Here is a 20661-nt window from a genome sequence, read left to right as displayed (position 1 = left end):
TAACAGCCAGAGACACTGACCCATTGTGCCACAGGAGAATTTGTTATCCCAGGGGGGGCCCAGAAACAACTTTAGTCCACATTACTTTTTTAAAAAATGGGTTCCACAACACAAATTTATGAGTGTTTTGTTGTATATATTTCAACAATCCCAAAGTCTGAGAGTCAGTAGCACAGCTGTTGTAAAGATGGTTGTGAACAACCCCACTAAAGAAGCTAACAGTGGTTACCCAGACTTCATTGCTGGTTGCAAAGAGGCACCCATAAAAGCTTAAACTTCAGGGTCACAAAAATGTAGGTCTACCATTATTATTAAGAGTGGTTTAAATTCATATGGTGGTGCACTGAAGTGACTGCAGCATTGCCTAAAGGAAAAATAAGATGAAATGTGCGGCAGCTAAAAGAGTGATGCTCTGATGCAATAGTAGTTCCAGCTTGCATGCAGAAATGTTGATGCATGCTTAGCACTGCGTGGGGCTGCCCCTTACACTTCAGCATGGAGGAATGAGGTAGCCACAGATTATGTGGAGCAATCTTGAATGTCCGATCCCTGTGAAGCTTCAGATCATGTCCTAACTGGTTTGCTCTTGTGTAAGCTTTCAGAGGCAACGGACAGCAGTGCCGTCCATCACACCATGGGGCAATGATATGATCGGATGGAACTTACTACAGCGCCTCTTTATGCTTGCACAACACCCCATTGCACTATCAAGTAGTCAGCCCCCAAATACTCTTTGCAATGAGAACAGGATGCAAATGTTAAAATAAGTGATTAGAAACTGACCGTACTATAAATATGCAAGTCTGCTTGAACTTGTGATGCCACATGCTTAAAGATCAGTATATATTTTAATGAAGTGTAGCAAGCAAGCTAAATACAAAGGGATGTACCACAAGAAAAAGGAAGTTATCCATAATTCTGAAGTCAGGAAATTAGTTCTGAGGAACTAAAACTAATGGTTTTGCAATGCATGGTCTTAGCACAGAAATTTCAGCATTGTAGATTTAATAATCAACTCATGCAGAAAGCAAGATTAAGTAAGCAACTGGCAATGAATATAATGCTTTTCATATAAAGCTAATACAAGTAAGACCATTAATTTCTATAACCAGATTTGTGTGTGTGTGTGTGTGTGTGTGTGTGTGTGTGAGAGAGAGAGAGAGAGAGAGAGAGAGAAACACAGTTCCTTCATTTTCCTAAACTAGCATATCTTTGAACTGATAAAAGGGCCTTAAGAGAGAATAGGCTTCCATTTACAAGTTTCTCAGTACCCAACACCTAGGAAGAGACTCAGGTGCCCATGTTCACACCCTCCTTCCCCACAGTGACTTCACTTCAGAGAGGCATAAATAACCAATGAAATGAACACATGACAGATAGAGCATTCTATTGACAGGTTGTATGATAAACTTTATATTACTGCCCTACTGGAAAAATGTTACAAAATGATACAAAAATTACCCAAAGTCAAACAAAACCTGACTCAACTCTTTACCAGAATTTTTTTTGTGTGTGGTATCATTTTATTTCTTACACAAGGAAGCCAAAAGCACCACATATAAATCTTCAGTGCCCTACATCTCAATTTGGCTGCCTTGAGTTTTCTTCTGTGCTGAGGACTCCAGTATAACATGGATTTTCAGACCTGCACACAGATGTACCTATACAGATAAAAAAATAGACTAGTTTGTCCTTTTTGTTGTTGTTGTTGCTTATATTTGTAATTTGTGGCTAAGATCAAGTGTAGAACCTTTCGTTAAGAAACAAATGAATACAATTTATTTAAACAAGCAGACCTGATCCAAAGATCCATGTGGTTATCTATGAGCTGGGCACATGGGAATCTCTGTATGTGCTAAAAATCAATGGTTTTAGGAAAAATTATAAGGATTGATGTTTTTAGATATGATGTAAGCTGCCCAGAGTGGCTGGGGAAACCCAGCCAGATGGGTGGGGTATAAATAATAAAATTATTAATTATTATTATTATTATTAATGGAAGAAGAGTCCCCCTCTACATTCAAGTTCCATCCCAAGCCACTCCAACAGGTGAGCCACACAGTCCAAGTGGACAGTTGGAATCAACTATCCGTTTGCCACGATTGTGAATACTATTCATAATTAATAACCCACAATTAATTTTCATTATAAATTTTGAAAACATAGTAGTCTTGCAAAATTCCCCCATCCCTGATGAAACAGGATGGCACTTCTTTAATCAAGTAAAATGCACGAGCACTAATCTCAACCTAAAATATGAATTCACTTAATGATGCCACCCTAGGTTTCCTGTAATCGCCTGAGGTATGAATAATGAACTTCTATTAAAAAGCTGCTTTTCAGCTTAATATCATTAGCCATTGCTGTAAGCATTGCTAGTGCAAAACCAGCACTTACTCTACAAGCAGAGACAAGTATTAATAAACCAGTAGGTGAATTGTACATGTTCGAAATAGTTGCTGTAAACTGTATTATATATACAGTATAGACAGAGCAAAGAAAGGAAGGAAAAAACATAGCACCTCCCCGTCGGGGAATCGAACCCCGGTCTCCCGCGTGACAGGCGGGGATACTCACCACTATACTAACGAGGAACCACTTGGCCAACCTTCTTCCTCTGTCAATTTAAATTCTTCCTCCGGAGAATTCGCGGTGTGCCATAGGATAACCGACTCATCCAAACAGAAGCCATTGAACGAGGCTTTCCCGTAGTGGATTGTGGGAGTAGTAGTCCGCCCTCCGTATTTTCCTTAGGCTCTCCCCATCTAAAGAACTGTCTTTCCCAGAATCCCTTTCCCTTGACCCCGCCTCACGAGGCGGGGCCTGTGGCCGGCAGGCCGGCTCTTAAGCGCCGTGGGCCGGCTGGCGTGAAGGCTAGAGCGCAGCCATGGCCGAGGCGGATCCCAGCTCCTTCGCGTCGCCCGGCTGCTGCCGCACCCACCATCTCCACCTGCGCTGCCGCGTGGACTTCGCCAGCCGCTCGCTGAGGGGGACCGCGGCCCTCACCGTGAGGGCGGAGAGGGACAGCCTGCGCCGACTGGTAACTTCTTCCCTAGACGGGCGGGGCGCGGGGCTCTAGGTCTGGAGGGAGAGGGGAGGGCCGGCCGCCCTCCGTCGTGTAGCCGGCAGGAGCGCAGGCCCCTCTGTGGGGCGGAGGGCGACGGCCGCCCCAGAGGGAAACCTGGGAAGCCGCACCTGCCGCACCGCCTGGAAAGTTACTGGGTGACACCTTCTCCTTTGACGCCTCCTTCGTCCCAAGATAATATCTCTCTCTCTCTCCTCCTCTTACCTGTGGGCGCGTTTATCTCTGAGGAACCCAGCAGACCTGCCTTTGGAGCAGTGGTTCCCATCCTTTATTTGGCCATGCCCCACCTAAGTATCTCTAAAATCCTGGTGCCCCCCCCCCCACATATAATTTATTATTCAAAAATTGAACTCCTATTCCCGTGGAGGAAGCCTAAAAGGCCACTAACTGGGTCTAAACAAGCTTCCAAATTGCCCCCCCTTAAAAATGAAATTGCCCCCCTGTGGGGCATGTGCCCCGCATTGGGAATCACAGCTTTGGAGGAAACGGGCGGAGGGATTATGCGCAAAGCTGGCTTGGGCTTCTGTTTTAAGTTGGTTTGTCTTAAGCTTAAAGCAGATGCTCTGAGGCTGGCGACTTTCTCTCGTGGCTGCAGCATTTGCATTTTGTTTCCTTGGAAGTTGTACTTTGTCACGCTGGTATGGTAGGGGCTTGCAAAAGCAAGTTCCTCAAGGGCTTGTCTCTCTCTCTCTAAACTTAAGTGACAGAGTCCTTGATAAAGAACTGGTGGCGATTGCTAAAGTCTTTCGGTTGATTTGAAGTTGGAGAGATCGCTGGATGTTCTAAATTGTAAACAAAGATCCAAGTCAAGTTTCTCAGTAAAGGGAATCAAGACTTGCATACCAGTCTGTCAGTTTCTGGGATATTGTCCCTAATGATTACACAATATCCTAAAAATATTTAATGCACTTCAGGGACTGATATACTTTACTTGGTGCTGCTGTTGTGTAAATAAATGTATGATTTATAGTAGTTTCTTCAAGTTGACTCTCCTGGCCACAGAAATGGGTTACACCTGTCCTACGTGTCTTTGTTTCGTCGGCTGTTTAGTACTTTGGAACAATGCCAGTTTCTGTTCTTTGTAAGTACTTGAAGGCACAGAGACTTAAGGTTGTGGAATGAACAGAACATTTAACTCTAGATACTGTGTTTTCCTACATCTTAAAAACATATGTAGAAAACTGGCCACAACATAGCTGCAGTTGTGTAGCTCTGAAGCATATAATTGTTTGTGCTGTGCAGATAAAGCTTTGCAAGATGCTTGTCTTGTATTCATATAGCACCTAGAGATTGATAGCACTGACTGTTCTGAGAATTGAGCTGGGCAATGCAATCAAGTGCTGCTCAGTCCCTTTTGTCTTGGCAACATAATCCTTTTGCATGACTATGAGGAAAAGCCGGTTAACAACATGCAAGGAAAGGCTGGGCTACATTTTTGAGCCTTTGTAAATGTCTGCTTCTCTATTTCTTTTGGAATTTATGAACAGATAGAATTTATATTGGCCATTTGGCCATTTAAAATATTGAATACATTGATTCAATTTTCAATATATATTAGTGCGTTTGTCAATAATAGCTCATGAACTCACTTACAGGTTTTGGACACAAAGGATCTAACAATACACAAAGTGGTTGTCAATAAGCAAGATGCACAATTTGTTCTTGGGGAACGTCATAGCTTCAAAGGAGCACCGCTGGAAATCACACTACCTTTTGAGTTGGGAAAGTATGTGTGTTCAGTTTATCCCCCTTTTCTGGTCTCTTGATGATCTTATCTTAAAATGTGCTATATTAAGAGGCCATGTCATGCTAAACTAGCAGTTGTGCTTGTGTAATATTGTAGCATATGACATGACGCCAGACTTGCAGAAATTTGCTTAAGAGTCTGGCAAAATATACATACTTTGGGCCCGTATAGGTTTTTTATTGCTATTTTTATTGCTATAAAATCTGATAAGACTTGTTTCTTGAGGTAGTTATGATTGTCCTGAAATTCTAATATACACCAGTCAATGTATTTGTGAGTTGGGGCTACTGTTGCTCATGCATGAACAACTTTGTAGTTGTTTGAATGGAAGATTATTTGCCCACTACATATTCTTCATTAACATAATTAAATGGCTGTTAAAATTTTAAGAAAACAGTTGCCTAAGTTTGTCCCTAAATTTGCAGTTACAAATTTAAAAGTTAGAGCTTTCCAAAGATGATGGAGGTATCACATCTGACCTATTCTCAAAAATGCACACTATTCCAATGTTCACAGGGGGCAAGATGTGGTTATAGAGATCACTTTTGAAACGTCTCCAAGGTCTTCAGCACTCCAGTGGTTCACTCCCGAGCAGACATCGGGGAAAAGGCACCCATTTCTCTTCAGTCAGTGTCAGGTGAGCAAACCATTGTTTTCCTTCTCTGCTATGGGCAACCTTTTCCCACATGTTACTTATAGTTTTGTGTATCCTGCACTGCTTCCACTTGGCCATATGGTGCCTGTCAACTGAAATCACTTGAGCCAAGACTATCTGCCACAGACTCTCTTAAAGTATATATCATACAATCTTACAGTGTATTGGGGGAGTGAGTAGCAGTCTGTAAAGGCTCTCAGGATCCCATTGTGTGATAACTTTCCATTGCATAGTGGGTACATTGGCTGGGTGCAAAGGCATAAAAGACCTCAGTTATATTGGAGCTGAAGAACTGATCCTGGTTCTTGCATATCTCAAGAAATTGAACATTCTTTAAAAGAGGTTTTATGACCTGGTGGCTAAGAGAACAGGGTCATTGTGTCTTGCAAATCTTGTGTACTATCTTCTAAATGTCAGACATTTATGGTTCAACACATTTGTATGAACTATAATACTAAGTGCAACTGTTAATAGGGTTGTAATTCTTTACCAAAGGTCAGAAATAAGATTATAATAGTGTTGAACAAGATTTGCAAAACAAAATCATTTTGATACTTAGAACATCAAACCATTTAATTTCCACCAAAGACAATTGATGATGGAGGTGCTGTCTAGACTTTCCCTGTGGTCTTCTGGAGATGAGCAGTAAAGGGAGAAAAAAAGGGAGAAAACTTTACCCATTTCCTAAAGTCCTTATACTGGGGTATGAAAATAACTTAGTAGAACCATTCCTGTAAGGAGCTTGCTTTAGATCGATCTATTAGGTGCAGGATGAAGCAGATGTAGGCTGTGCTACCAGATAAATTCAGAGAAGCTCATAGAATTACACAGGAACAGATATGGTAGGGAGGGGAATGCTTGATAGTTGCTGAAGTTTTGGATAGAACACTTTTTTGGGGACAAGTCTAGGAAATTTCCTGTTCAGTTTTTTTTCCAGAAAACCCATATCACTGGTTACTGCCTTTTTATGATTACTTGGAAGCATGTATGTTGTGTAAAGTTCTGGAGGGTGCTCTGTTATGACATTTTTGAAGCAATGTTTATAATGTGGTGAGACAATCTCAAATAGTACATGTGCTTGTGATCTTACTGGTCCACTTGCCTTTCAAACTTCAAATGCCTTCTAAACTAAGGGGCATTTGATTGGTGGACTGCATTAGGGAATGTGAAATGTATATATGAATTTGAAGCAGGCACATGAGCCTAATTAAATTGTGCCTGGATGTGGTTACTTGGGGGTATTATGCTTTTATTGGTAGCAGTGTAGTGCAAAATGTAATATTAAAAAAATGTTCCTTGTGCATTACTATATCTGTAAGAACAGCAGCCTGTAATCTGTGTCACTTTGTTTTTTAGGCCACACACTGCAGAGCTATTCTTCCCTGCCAGGACACTCCTTCAGTGAAGCTAACATACTATGCAGAAGTAGGTGAACCTGAAAGCTCTGTACCCCTGAGGTGCAAACTTGGCTCTCTTATTTAGAAGTCATGCATAATCTCAATTAGTGCATTGTTATTCATTAAAACCATGCCACCAAACTGTGCAACTTGAGTGAACATGCAGACAAAAAACCTGAAAATGTATAGCGAAAAACTCTTGCATTCTTTGCAGGTACCCAATTGTTATTTTGTTCGTAAAGCTTTGGTGCACAAATTTAAGTGTCTACTACTTTATAAGATTCCAGTTGGTTGCCTTATCATGCTCTATCTGGAAGGTGCCACTGTCTTTCAACAAATAGATGGGGTTTGGAGAACTAGGTGTTAGTACAGACCCGTGTGCTCTGCGTGCTGATGTCACTCGTGCATGTTGCAGGGCATGTGGACGCCCCATGGTGTGTGTGCAGGGCCACTGTAGAACTTGGGGAGGCTTGGCCCCCACGGCTCCGCATAGATGGTGCGCCTGTACAGACCAAACAGTAAGATTCTTGCTTAATCAAACTTGTCCACTTCTATAAATTATGGCTTATGAAGCGAGGATAGTTATTTGATCTGGAGCCACTCTTGAATATGCAGAAAACCAGTTGGTTAGCCTCCATTGTAAGAGGGTGCCATGGAATAGGTTTTGACAGATTGAATTTGCAATGTTGGAAATAAAATAATACTTTGTTCCATGGAGGATGGCCCAGCAGGTGAGAAACCCTGCCATCTAGTGTCCAAAGGCAGGAAAATTGACTTCTGGAAGCAGCTGGTCTTGTGCGTCCCTTTTCCTGCCTTTTGTGGTTTCTCTTTTTAGCTTGTTTTTTTCTTTCAAGTGGATTTTTTTCCTTTGACTGCTTCTCTCTCCTGGGTTTGTGTGAGTGTGGAAGAAATGTTTGTATATAAAAGTGACTCTGTTCGAATCCAACAAGCACTTGCCAAGCTGTCTATTTGTTCTAGTACTTGGCAGAAACTGCTTAGGATTCATAACACAGGAATCTTAACAAATCGGCTAAAGTAAATCAGCTGAGTAGAAGTTTTCCCCACTATAAGCTTACAGTAAAACCAATTTCTATCTTCAGGGAAATCCTTAAAGAAAATGTTGCTAAATAAAGGAGGCTTGAAGATGTTTGTTTTCCCAGCCCAAGGAAGCCAAGCTCTCTGGCTTTGAAAACTTTCTTCTGAAATTGTGCTTATGCTCCATGACATAAGTCCTTTGAACAATTGAGCCATTCAGTAAGCTGGGTAGAGCTTGATCTATTTGCTTATCATCAGACTTGCATGGCACATTTGCATTAGATAATTAGGAACATATGAAGCTGCTTCATACGGTCTCAGAATTTGGGTCCATCTAGCTCAGTATCGCTTGCATCAGGTGTGGGGAACCAGTTTCAGCCCATAGCCACATTCCTATCTGGACAACCTTCCAGTGGCCACATGCTAGTGATTGGCAGGGCTGGAGGCAAAAGTGGGCAGAACAACATTGTGAATGTTACCTTTGCACAGTAAGCTAGTTCCTTTATACTTTTACATCCCTCTCTATCCTCCATCCATGAAAGCTTTATCAGAGTTTGAAGACACATTCCAGCAAGGCAAAAACAGTCAAGGAGGTTGCAGAGAAAGTCTGGTCAGGGGTGTTGCTCAGGAGGGTGTGGCTTGGGGGTGGTTCTCCTAGCATTCAGACAAGTGACTCTCCCAGTCCTGCTTGCAGATTTCAAGGACTGGACTTGAAATTGTAAAGCTTGTTCTCTCTCTTTCTCTGAGCCACAACTTCTTCCCTAAAAGAATGGGCACACTGACAGCAGTCACTTGGCTGCATCTTCAACATCTCAGACTGATCTGGGCCCTGGACAAGGGTTTCTGGAGGGACCAGTGGGTATCAGTAGAGAATGGCCAGACAGGTTTAATGTAAATTAGTTGCCAAAGCCTGCACCTCAGCAGCAGGAGCTGTGGAGTGCCTTGAACTCATTGCTTTCCTAAACCTGAAAAGGATCTGGCAGGTGACAGGTCATGTATAGACTGGACTACATGACATCTCCCCAATCTGGCCTTAAGAAAAATCTGAGAAAAGCAGGCATGTTTTTCCAAGATCCATGCAAATATCATAGTTTGGATTTAAGGATTAAGGATTTTTTTTTAAAAGTGCCCTTCCTCCTTCCTTCCCACTTCCTTTAAATTCCTATAAATGTTAATTGTTATTGATACAAAATACCAATGCATGTTACTATACATCATTTCATATCTGCAATTATTGCAATAATTTTGGTAGATACACTTTGATACAACTTTGTTAATATATTCAAAAATATTTATTTTAATTTTATGTAATTGTTGCATGTCATATGCTCTAGTGTAAACAAAGTTAGATGGATATATCAATGCTGCAGCCATGTTAAAAAGTTTAATGCTGATAATGAATAAAAACTGTTACCAAGAAAAAGAGGGGAGGTTAGGAAAGAAAAGTGTAGGCAGGATCTTGAGGGTGCATGTTGCAGCCACACTGCTGAACCCAAGGAGGCCTGGGCATGACCAGTGCCTGCTGGGAAATCACTGGAAAATTCCATGTGCACCACATGGAAGATGTAGTGGAAGATGGGCAATAAATGTTACCAATAAATAAACCAAAGAAGATTTTACAACCTAGTCTCGTGCAAACTGTCTATGCTGCAGCCTCAACCCAGCAACTTTTTCAGTTGCTGCGGTGTTGCTGTTTGCGTAAATTGCACCTTAGAACACACTTAAAACATTCAAGGGTATAATTTACCCTTGCCTATAAAGAATGCCGTAAGAAACAGATGGATATAAAGTTAAGTTTATTGGAAGTCGGAATCTCTTGCTTACCAGCCCCAGACACTTTATTACCCATAACCAGATGGCAGAGTGACAAGTTTTGCATCATTTGTGCCAGATTTGTCATGATAAGCACTTAAATAGCTGAAGAGGGAGGTTGTGAGAATGCAGTTTCAGCACTTAGAACTCCAGAATGTGGAAACTGCTGTGGCATTATTAACAAGCTGACTCAACATTTTAACATCAAATCCACATGTTCTCCTTTAGAGTATCTTTCTTTATGCATTGCAAAACATATCAGAGGTTACTTTTGTCAGAAATCTGGAGAGGGATATGTTGGTGGTTGGTTGCTCAATGTTGGGTGCAGGTTCCCAGGCCTCTGTCTTATGGGCTGTTAAGCCCTTGCACAGCTATTTTTTTTAAAAAAAAAGTTGATGGGGAAAACAAAGCAGGCCAGGACCATGGGAGGCAGTTTTAACCTTTTATCCTCTGTCACAGTTCCAGTCTAATTTGGGGCAGAGGACCTGCAACAATTCTTTCCTGCCAGAAAGTGTTTTACTGCCCACACAGCTATGCTCAAAGAGTACGTCTTATGGGTGTCTTTTTGCAGGAACAGTCACTGTTCATTCTCTCCAAGAGAGCAGTATGTAACAGGGAACCAAAAGATCAAAATTGCACATTGGCATGTGTTACTTGTGATCAAGTAACTTGATGTTTGTCATGACACCAGGGAATGTGTCACTTAACACTCCTGAAAAACCCAGGTGTGAACATGGCAGAAAATAAGGGGAGCTTTCAGGTAAGGCAAGAAGTGAATTATTTCTGAGCTGCACTGCTACAGAATAGCCGTTCTAGGGTATCATTGCCTGCAAGGTGTGAAATAGTTTAACATTATTAAATAAAAACAAATATATTTTTGTACTTCACTAGATATCTGTTCCGAATGAGCTGGTGGCACTTATGAGTGCCAAGAGAGATGGAGACTTGCCTGACCCAGAAGAAAGCACAAGGAAGATATACCGCTTCATACAAAATGTAAGCCATTATGCACTTTCAGCCCACAATGGTCAGTTACATAATGTAGATATGCATCATTGGATATTGGATAACTCTGGCTTCAGCCTTGTAGGTGTAAAATATGTGACATGCAGCACTGTTATTGTTTCTATTATTTTTCTCTCCTTTGGGGTTAGGTTCCAATACCCTGCTATCTGATTGCTTTAGTTGTTGGTGCTTTGGAAAGCAGGTGAGTATTACTCAATAACTGTGGAAATTCCTCGATTTATAAAGTGTAGAAATTGCTTGAGCCTGTCCTCTCTCAAGGGCTTGAGAGTGGGCTGCAGCCTATTTATCAATATTGCTACAATGTCACTTTGGAGGACGGTAAAAATGATTCAGTAGGATTCATATCTGAACACGAATCTGAAAGCACACTTCATCTGTTGTTCTATATTGGCTGCTAACAGAATATTATAGTTCAATCTAGCTTGTGACAGGCAAGACAACTTTCTACCTTCCTTTTCTAATCATTTTGTATGCAGTAAGAACGGGCTGTTTTGGAAGCGATTTCTAGAATTAGATGGTATTTTGTTGCTTCCTCACTGAAGAATATAGTTGAGCTCCTGGGAGAAGTAGAAGTTGCAAGACAGATGTGCATAAATTGACTGGTACATGCACATTGTTTGGGCAATGCATCTTTGCATCAGTCCTTCCAGGTCACTCCAATTGTTGGGCTACAGAATACTTAAATAAAGAGGAGTGTGAATATCATGACGAAGTATGACAAAGGCTGGCAGGGAGAACTTGCTTGCAAAAGGGTAAAGTGTTGAAGAAGGGTTTGGTGAAGCCCTGTCACCTTCTCCTAATGCACAAACTCTGGCTAGGATATGGACTTATGTCTGCGCCAATCTTTGGAACCAGAGGCAATTAAAGGAACTGTTCACATCAGCTATTCCCTTTCAATAATGCTTTTTACAGCCACTCGCCCCAGCTACTAAAATGTCCACAAACAGCTGCACTGAAATTTTCGCTAAGAAATAAGCAGCCAGGAAATCCAAGATGGTATTCCTGGTTTTTCTGACTGAATTTTGTTCTTCAGAGAGATTGGCCCCAGAACTTTGGTGTGGGCTGAAAAGGAGCTTGTGGACAAATCTGCACATGAATTTTCAGAGGTTAGTGAAAATTATGATTATATGACTTTGGTATATTGTGAAAACATGAATAGCTGGTAGAGGCAGTGACCATTTTAGGTACGTCTAATTTACACGTAGTTGCCGAAGCACAGGTCCTTTTGAACCTGGAGGAAGGCAGAACGGGCAGGGCTTAGCTGACATTTGTGGGGACTGGGAATGGAGCCCCTGTGCGAAATGGTCATTGCCTGTACTTAATTATTCCTTAGGTGGCTGTACATTTTGCATAAGAAAAGCGAACGAGTGTTCTCCCAAGACCCTATGTAAAGCAAACATATAGCAAGTTTGAACATTAAAAGCTAATTGACTAAGCTGACTGCATTCCTCAGCTTCAAGATAGTCTCAGAGGATCACTCCACAACTCTCACCTGCATATAAGATGACTTGAAAGTGATTGTATCCTACCTCTATCACAGTTGTGTTTGTATTACTGTAATTCAAAATGCCATATTTGTGACAGGTTTGTAAGTTCTTTCCCACTTCTTAAAATATGAAGCCACTTGTATTATTTCCCCACTAATAATGACTTTACAGACCTCCTGAATTGCAAGTCAGGAGGGACTTGGTTTCTATTGTCTGAGTAAAATTCATTCTGTACAAACAGGTCAGTTACTATCCTGTCTGTGATGTATCTTATCTCACTAATTGGGCATTACCTGTATATATATATATTAGAATCTATTTTAGTTTCCTGACCTTTTTTTCAGACAGAAGCCATGCTGAAAATTGCAGAAGACCTAGCAGGTCCTTATGTATGGGGTCAGTATGACTTGCTAGTGTTGCCACCATCATTTCCATATGGTGGTATGGAGAACCCCTGCCTCACTTTTGTGACTCCCACATTACTGGTAAGTGTGTCTCCCTCTCTTATGGGTTACATTACATAGCTTTCCTTAGAACATCATATTAAAGCCATTTAGAGTTTGGGACTTGCATGGTGGCTTTCATTTTGCTAAGTGACCTTAACTTAGCCTGAATTGGGAAATGATACTATATTAAGCTTTCATCTGACGTGGATTAGAGACGTAACTTTTTGATCTTTGTTTGCTGCAGGCTGGTGACAGATCATTATCCAATGTAAGTATAAGTCCAGCTGTACTCAAGTATTTATACTGAAGGTACTCTTTTCCCCTGAAATCTAAACAAGGTGCCTGAAACATTAGGTGCTATGTATGTTTTCTAAGCAGTAATCGTACTTGGAATAGACGTAGACCCACTGAAATCAATGAAATTTATTTTAGAATTTCACTAACATTGGAGATCACCCACTATTTCTCACTGTTTACTTGTCTTGTAAGTTTTTAAACTTAAACTTCAATATTAAGAAACTAAAAATGTTGCAACTTTATAGAGTTCTGCACAATACAAACAGTCTGCTCAGTTAACACTTAGACCAACTGTTCTCAAAACAGTACGTGAACTAAAAAAGACAACAGATTACGGTTAATTAAAAAGATAATAACAGCAGTGGTAGTAGCTGCTGGAGTGGAGTTTGCTGGTGATCTGGAAACCAGATCTATGGAGCCTCACTGGGATATTGTACATTAAACCTGCCTTGGAACAAGTGTGGTTTTATTTTTATGTTGTAAGTTGTTTTGGGACCCTCTTCTGTGTGGGAGAAAGGCCAAAGAATGTATTTAGGATCATGGAGTTGCTAGTGCTTACCCCCCCTTTTTTTAAATAAACAGGCTTCTCTATTGAAACCATAATAAAGCTGAAACCAAACAAATTTACAAATGTTAGGTTAGATGCCACTAAAATGTGTAACAAATTCAACAGTATTTTGCATTTTGGGAGTTGATGATTAATTTCAGTGGAGGATAACCCAAGTACCTCCATAAAAACTGAAGCAACTTCTCCATGGTTATTACCATGTCTGCATGGGGCCAGTTTAGGGCATCTTTGCCACCTAAGTGGCACCCTCCTTTCTGTTACAGATATGTGTGTTTGTGGCAAAAGAGACCACTATGTGCTTATGCCACTTCTATACATTTCAGGTTATCGCCCATGAAATTTCTCATAGTTGGACTGGCAATTTGGTAACAAACAAGACCTGGGAGCATTTTTGGTAGGTGAAATCCAAGTGCTTTTAAGACGTACTTGGCTTTTCTTTTGGTGTGCGTTTAACTCATTAAAAGATTTCTCTAATTTACAGAAATAATGACTTGTGCGCTTGGTGTTTCAGGCTAAACGAAGGACACACAGTTTACTTGGAACGCAGGATCGGTGGCCGGCTCTTTGGTGAGCAGTTCAGGCATTTCCAAGCTCAGGGAGGCTGGAGAGAATTGCAGAACACGGTGAGTGCTTCTGGTTGATTTGAAGATTAACTTACACATAACTTTTCTTCAGAAACGCTGGGCACATGTAAAATTAAGAGCAAATTTATTGCTTTTATCTGGTATTGCAGATAGAATTAATTTCTGCTCCATATTGCGGTAATTATCTTTAGAAAAGTTCTATCCTGCCTTTTGGCCTCTAAGGCAGCTTCCAGATTAAAAAGCACAACTTCAGTAAAAATTGGAGGGAAATAAACAGTATATCAATTAAATAACAAAGCAGCAGTATAAGCATGGCATAAAATCAATGGGTAAGTTTTAAAATACATTCCAGTGCAGGAGATGAATTAGGATACAAATACTTTGTTACCCTCCAAAAACACACAAGAGGAACTACCAGACTTCTTTTGGAAGGAAGTTCAGCAATCTGGTTGCTGGCAGGTAGAGTTCTGTTACAGCTTCCAAGCACATCAGTTTCCAGCAATATGTGTCTCTTTCTAGATAAACACCCTTGGAAGCACAAACCCTGTGACTCACCTGATCCCTAATCTGAAAGAAGTAGATCCTGATGTTGCATATTCTTCTGTTCCGTATGAGAAAGGCTCTGCTTTACTACTTTATCTAGAACAGCTTCTTGGAGGGCCAGGTATTGGTTAATTTACCTTTAAATATGTGTGGCTTTTTTCCTGTTGCAGTACTTTATTTCTGGTTAATGCATCTTATATGTTCCCAGATGTCTTCATTGGCTTCTTGAGGGCATACATCCAGCAGTTTGCATACAAGAGCATAGACACGGAAGACTGGAAGAATTTCCTGTACTCCTACTTCAAGGACAAGGTTAGGTCTAATCTTCCAGTTCGAGATGCTAGAGTGTAACCCCATCAAGAGCAGCCAGCCTCCGATCCCTTTGGCTATGCAACAAATGTCAGCAAGAGTTATAGTGTCATAGGAAAGTAAACTTCCACCTAGAAAAAACTTGTACTGCAGGTACCCCTCTCTCCTAGAAGTTCCCATATTGCAGAGATATGTGTACCTCTCCTGATTAGCTCCCTGCTTACTTGTGTTTATCATGCAACAACAGTGTTAATTGAAAAGTTTAATCTGACAATGAGTCATTCTCCCCTCCCCCAAAAAAGTCCACTTTGCTGAATGATTTTTTGAGGGCTTAGTCTTCTGAAGTCTGTAGCTTTCAGTTTCACAATGCCTTCTCAATTATGCCATCTTTGCTGTGTCATCAATGCGGCAAAATGCTGGTAGAACCACACATTACACTGGTCTTGTTATATATGGAATTAGGCATGAAAGGAGTAGAAGAAACCTCAGATTTCACCATTCAAGTTATTCAGATCATTTCATTGTATATGTGATTCCCATTAAAATTATCAATGAACAGTTAATAATAAGTCTTCAAAAATATTGGAATCAATATGAGTTTCAAAGAAATAAAACACTTCCAAGATTTTGGATAATTCATTGGTCTGTTCATTTTAGGTTGACCTTCTTAACAAAGTTGACTGGAATGCATGGATGAACACTCCTGGCATGCCTCCAGTAAAACCAACGTAAGCACATAGTCTTTTTCTGTAACATTTCTATTTGTTTTGAAAGAGCACCTCTGTATATTTAATAATAATCATGTTTATTTACCGTATTTTTCGCCCTATAGGACGCACCGTCCCATAAGGCGCACCTAGTTTTTTTTGGGGGGAGGGAAAAAAATTATTTCCCCCCCCCCAGGCGCGGGGCTGGGGCGGGGGAGGCCCGCCCGAGCTTCCCCCGACCCCAGCCCCCAAACAGGCAGCTCTCTGCAAGCCGTGGGAGCCCAGCGCTGGCTCCCGCTGCTTGCGGAGAGGTCCGCGAAGCCTGGAGAGCGAGAGGGGTCGGTGTGCACTGACCCCTCTCGCTCTCCAGGCTTCACCAAAAGCCTGCATTCGCCCCATAGGATGCACACACATTTCCCCTTATTTTTTGGAGGGGAAAAAGTGCGTCCTATAGGGCGAAAAATACGGTAATTATAATATAATTTAAATTATTAAATATATAATTAGAGCTATTTATATAACTGAATTTATTAGAATTTAATATTCAATTATATATTTAATAAAAATATATCCTTGATTATATTAGATCCTTAATATAATCACTTTTCCTATTTTTAAATTTTTTATTTATAGTCAATTTTATACACACACACACTCTTTATTTAACTTGATTTGATCCTTTTGGACTGGGGTAAGAAATGTTTTAAGTATGACTATAGCAAATGATCTAAATGCAGCATAAGCATGTCTCTTTCAATAATAAAAAATATTCCTCAAACACCTGCACAGTTTTGGTTATGCCAATTTCTAAATGTGTCTACTCTATAAAATGTTCCTTTAGACTTCATTTTTCGTTTTCTATTGTGGCTTGTAACAGTAATATAGTCTATTCTCTTTCTTCAAAGCCAGATGTGATCAGTGAGGAGTATAAAAGAGAGCTACTCATAAACTATATTGTAGCAGCTGGCAAGATAGAATTTGGATGTGTGCTCTAGATACAAATGCATGTGTTCTGTGTATGTTCAAGATACAAACCTTTTCTAAACAAGACATACTCATTTTTATGTCTTCACCAGGTATGATTCAACACTGTCAAATGCTTGTGTTGCCTTGAGTCAAAGATGGGTCAAAGTGAGTTAATGTCTCATGTACATAACGTGTTAAAGACATGTTGAGTGAATTACTTGTGTTTCATTTTGCATTGTCTTTTAACATGCATAACTGGGGATTCAATGCAATGTAGAATTTAGTAAAGTCAATTTATAATTGAGGCAAACTTCAGATTTTATTGAATTTTTTAACTTCAGACTTCATTTTTTTGACATGAGCTTTGCAAACTTCTCTTACATTAGAGGCAGTAAATGTGGTATAGGGGGAGATAGGGTGTTGGAGGTTGAGCAGATCAGATAAAGAGAAGGGGCTATTGCTCAAAAGCTAAGGCATTTTCTGAATCTTCCTTCAGGGTCATGGCTGCTGTCTCAGCCTGCCTCTCTAGTCTGGTGCTGTTTTAAGAACAAGTTAGTCATAATACAGTACTTTATTCATGATTTGATTATGGATTGGGGGATAGATAGAGGTGGGTTGGGCTGATTTGATCCACTTGTGCCCATCTGGGTATCTACTGACACATCCAGCTGAAAGGTCACTGTAATTCATAAGGATTCCATGCAGATAGCATTCCTCCCAAGAGAAAAGAATCCAGAGCCCTTGAGTTATTCTTTTGACTTTTATGTATCCAAATGAGGTTTTCTAAACAAATTAAATTCAAATTTTAACTGCTGGTGTTTGGATTATCCCCCTGTAATTTCTTATTTGTGTTTGGATTATCCCCCTGTAAATTATCCCCCTGTAATTTCTTAAAGGCCTGCTTCTCCAATTTCCTTCTAATTCTGCTTGTCTTATAGGCCACGGAAAACAATCTTGGCTCCTTCAGCTCAGCTGATATAAAAGAGTTGTCTTCACATCAGCTTATTGAGTTTCTTGCACTACTGCTGCTGGAGGTAAATATAGGCAAAATGTGTTTTTTTACCTTTCAGGATAAACGTTTGTGCCACCATCTTTCTTGTTGCGTTTCCAAGTTTGTAGAGTGAAATTTAGGGGAGGTTGGCATCCGTTTGTCTCGAGAGACAATGGAGGAGTGCTTTTGGAAGGTTTCAGTTCCTGCTGTGGCTGAGGAGACAGATGCAGGAGAGGCGTGTTTCGTTGCAGCTGGGGCAGATCAAGGCTTTCAGTTATTAGTCATAGCATGTTCATTTCTCAATGACTGTTAGATCTTGTCATCTTAGTAGATAAGAGACTAAGTCTTAGTCGTACCTTGGTTCATGAATGCCTTGCGAGTCGAATGTTTTGGCTCCCAAACGCTGCAAACCCGGAAGTGAGTGTTCCGGTTTGCGAATGTTCTTTGGAACCCAAACATTTGACATGGCTTCTGCGGCTTCCGCTTGGCTGCAGGAGCTTCCTGCAGCCAATCGGAAGCCATGCCTTGGTTTCTGAACATTCTGGAAGTTGAAAGGACTTGCGGAACGGATTCCATTTGACTTCCCAGGTACCACTGTACTTCTAACTTATTGCTGTGCTTATATAGAATTGTAGAACCACTGTGGGATGTTGGTATCTTGTGCTACTGTTCTGACCACCCTGAACAGTATGCATGCACTTTCTGCAGACTGCAGAATGAGTGCCATTTTGTTGTTTACAACTTTGGTCTGTGTGTCATTTCAGAAACATATGGTCTATTGTGCGGGCACAATGGCTTCTTGCTTCAGGGGTGAACTCTAGAGCTGGCACAATTATTTAGAAGTGAAGAGTCGTTGACTTGATGTTGCTTTTCTTTGTACCCCTTGTTTCATATTTTTAGAATCCTCTTCCAGTGAGCCATGTAAGGCGAATGCAGGAGGTTTATGACTTCAATGCTGTGAACAACTCTGAAATTAGATTCAGGTTTGTAAAACGTAGGAATATTCTGAAATTTTATAAATGTAATGGATTGATACTATATAGTAGTAACTTGTATTAAATCTGCAGTCAAATTGCCTGTTATCTATAAAATATAAATGAAAGCACAAGTACATAGAACTGAGCAGTGATGTGTGTACCCATTCATACCTGAGGTTGTAGAACAACTGTGAAAACAAATAATCCTGTTCGTCCCTGGTATAGATCCCTGAAAGTAGTTTTGAATACTGTCCAACCAGGAACAGCTGGTTGCAAAGTTCTAAATTTACCTGTTTATTTAGAGATACATGCAAGCATGTGGTTTGTGGGGCCCTAACATCTTGCCAATGAGATCCAAATTCATTGAATAAGCAATCTTAGATGCAGAATAAAATATGCAAGCATTTTAAATATATATAAATTTAAAGATTATTACTTACATCTCACATTTCCTCCAAAGAGCAAAGGGTGGTATAAATAGTTTGGTCTTCACAGAATCCCTGTGAGGTAGATTAGACTGTGACAGTGACTGTCCTGAAGTATCCCAGGTCCTAGTCCCAACACTTTGGAGACTGCTTGTTGTTAAACTTGGATTTTCTTGATCTTGATTTTGCTAACTAAAGCTAATTCTGCTTTTCAGATGGCTGCGTCTCTGCATTCAAGCCAACTGGGAAGATGCCATTCCTTTGGCCCTGAAGATGGCTACAGAACAAGGCAGAATGAAATTCACTCGTCCTTTGTTTAAGTAAGACAATTACCTAAGCAGGCAGGCAGTGGTTCAATATAGGAAGTTCTCTGCATCTTACATGTTAAATATGTACAAAGTGGTTCTTCAAAGATAAATGGTACTTGTCTTGATTTTTTAAAAAGTCGTTTAAAAGTTATTTTGTGGTGTCTATTTCAGGGACCTCTATAAATTTGACAAATCCCGTGCTCAAGCTGTCAGTGCTTTCCACCAGCACAAAGCTTCCATGCATCCAGTGACTGCGATGTTGGTAACCAAAGACCTGGGACTCGAGGGACAAACAGCCCAACCTTTGCAGACCTAAGGATAAACTCCAATAAGAAAACGACTTTCTTCTCCCCGCTCCCTCCGTGAAAAAGAATCATTGTAACTTGCATGTTTGATTACTGAACTGGCTTTTTGTTCTGATGCTGAATGAATAAGTGCCCCCTCTGCCCCACCCCCACCCCTGATTATTCATGCTGGCATCTCAATCTTGTGCCTCATTTAAAATTCTGCAAAACCGGGAAAATTAAGATATATTTTGACACTGCATTTGGCACTTCACCACAAGTAGCATTCATAGTTTTGCTACATGTACTGCTTTATTTGAAGCAATAAATCTTTTATGATAAATCAGATCGTCTTTCCGTATATTTAATTGCCTCCAGTATACAGAGTAAAGGTAAAGGGACCCCTGACCATTGGGTCCAGTCGTGATGACTCTGGGGTTGCGGCGCGCATCTCGCTTTATTGGCCGAGGGAGCCGGCGTACAGCTTCCGGGTCATGTGGCCAGCATGACTGAGCCGCTTCTGGCGAACCAGAGCAGCGCACTGAAACGCTGTTTACCTTCCCGTCAGAGCGGTACCTATTTATCTACTTGCACTTTGACATGCTTTTGAACTGCTAGGTTGGCAGGAGCAGGGACCGAGCAACAGGAGCTCACCCCGTCGCAGGGATTCGAACCTCCAACCTTCTGATCGGCAAGTCCTAGGCTCTGTGGTTTAACCCACAGCGCCACCTGCGTCCCAGTATACGGAGTACTGACATGCAAAAAGCTACTGTCTAGCCCTTGCATTCCCAGTGGTGGTTGGGACCAGAACTGCTGTTGGGTGTGAAACACAAACATGCACATGCCCCTCCATATACATACACTCATGCATACCCTTCCATTCCATTCCATTCCATTCCATTCCCTTTTGTCTCCATCCCCCACCAAGCAGTCACCATCCAGCAAGCTGCTAGCCTGCAGCAATCCAGTTGTCATAAGGAGAAAGAGACGAACCAGGCAGACACATGCAGAT

General features: G+C 41.0%; 1 protein-coding gene, 1 long non-coding RNA gene and 1 other non-coding gene across 3 annotated transcripts; 1 reads left to right on the top strand and 2 right to left on the bottom strand.

Annotated features, from left to right (window-relative positions):
- Positions 1-1490: 1490 nt before the first annotated feature.
- Positions 1491-2724, bottom strand: LOC128421796 (uncharacterized). Its single transcript, XR_008332374.1, has 2 exons — positions 2578-2724; positions 1491-1661 (listed from the first exon to the last, which is right to left on the bottom strand). It is a non-coding gene; the product is annotated as an uncharacterized LOC128421796 (long non-coding RNA).
- Positions 2523-2594, bottom strand: TRNAD-GUC (transfer RNA aspartic acid (anticodon GUC)). Its single transcript has one exon. It is a non-coding gene; the product is annotated as a tRNA-Asp (tRNA).
- A 99-nt stretch (positions 2725-2823) lies between the features above and the next one.
- On the top strand, positions 2824-19992 carry LTA4H (leukotriene A4 hydrolase). Its single transcript, XM_053404989.1, has 19 exons — positions 2824-3040; positions 4681-4811; positions 5349-5469; positions 6844-6912; positions 10623-10727; positions 10886-10938; positions 11791-11863; positions 12589-12729; positions 12935-12958; positions 13879-13949; positions 14067-14178; positions 14659-14803; positions 14891-14994; positions 15649-15719; positions 16775-16829; positions 17603-17698; positions 18556-18638; positions 19273-19377; positions 19537-19992. The coding sequence occupies exons 1-19, from the start codon at positions 2888-2890 to the stop codon at positions 19679-19681; spliced, it is 1857 nt and encodes a 618-aa protein (XP_053260964.1). The 5' UTR covers positions 2824-2887; the 3' UTR covers positions 19682-19992.
- The last annotated feature ends 669 nt before the right edge of the window (positions 19993-20661 follow it).

The sequence above is a fragment of the Podarcis raffonei genome, chromosome 10 (genome assembly GCF_027172205.1).
Source record: "Podarcis raffonei isolate rPodRaf1 chromosome 10, rPodRaf1.pri, whole genome shotgun sequence".
NCBI lineage: Eukaryota > Metazoa > Chordata > Lepidosauria > Squamata > Lacertidae > Podarcis > Podarcis raffonei.
The sequence above is the reverse complement of the archived record's forward strand: the minus strand, read 5'-3'. Positions and strand labels throughout refer to the sequence as shown.

Bases quoted from the DNA above. Each gene is read 5' to 3' on its own strand.
- LTA4H (XM_053404989.1), top strand. From the start codon at position 2,888: ATGGCCGAGGCGGATCCCAGCTCCTTCGCGTCGCCCGGCTGCTGCCGC. The intron at 16,830-17,602 runs GTGAGTTAATGT...CTTGTCTTATAG, and splicing joins TGAGTCAAAGATGGGTCAAA to GCCACGGAAAACAATCTTGG. The intron at 19,378-19,536 runs GTAAGACAATTA...TGTCTATTTCAG, and splicing joins TTCACTCGTCCTTTGTTTAA to GGACCTCTATAAATTTGACA.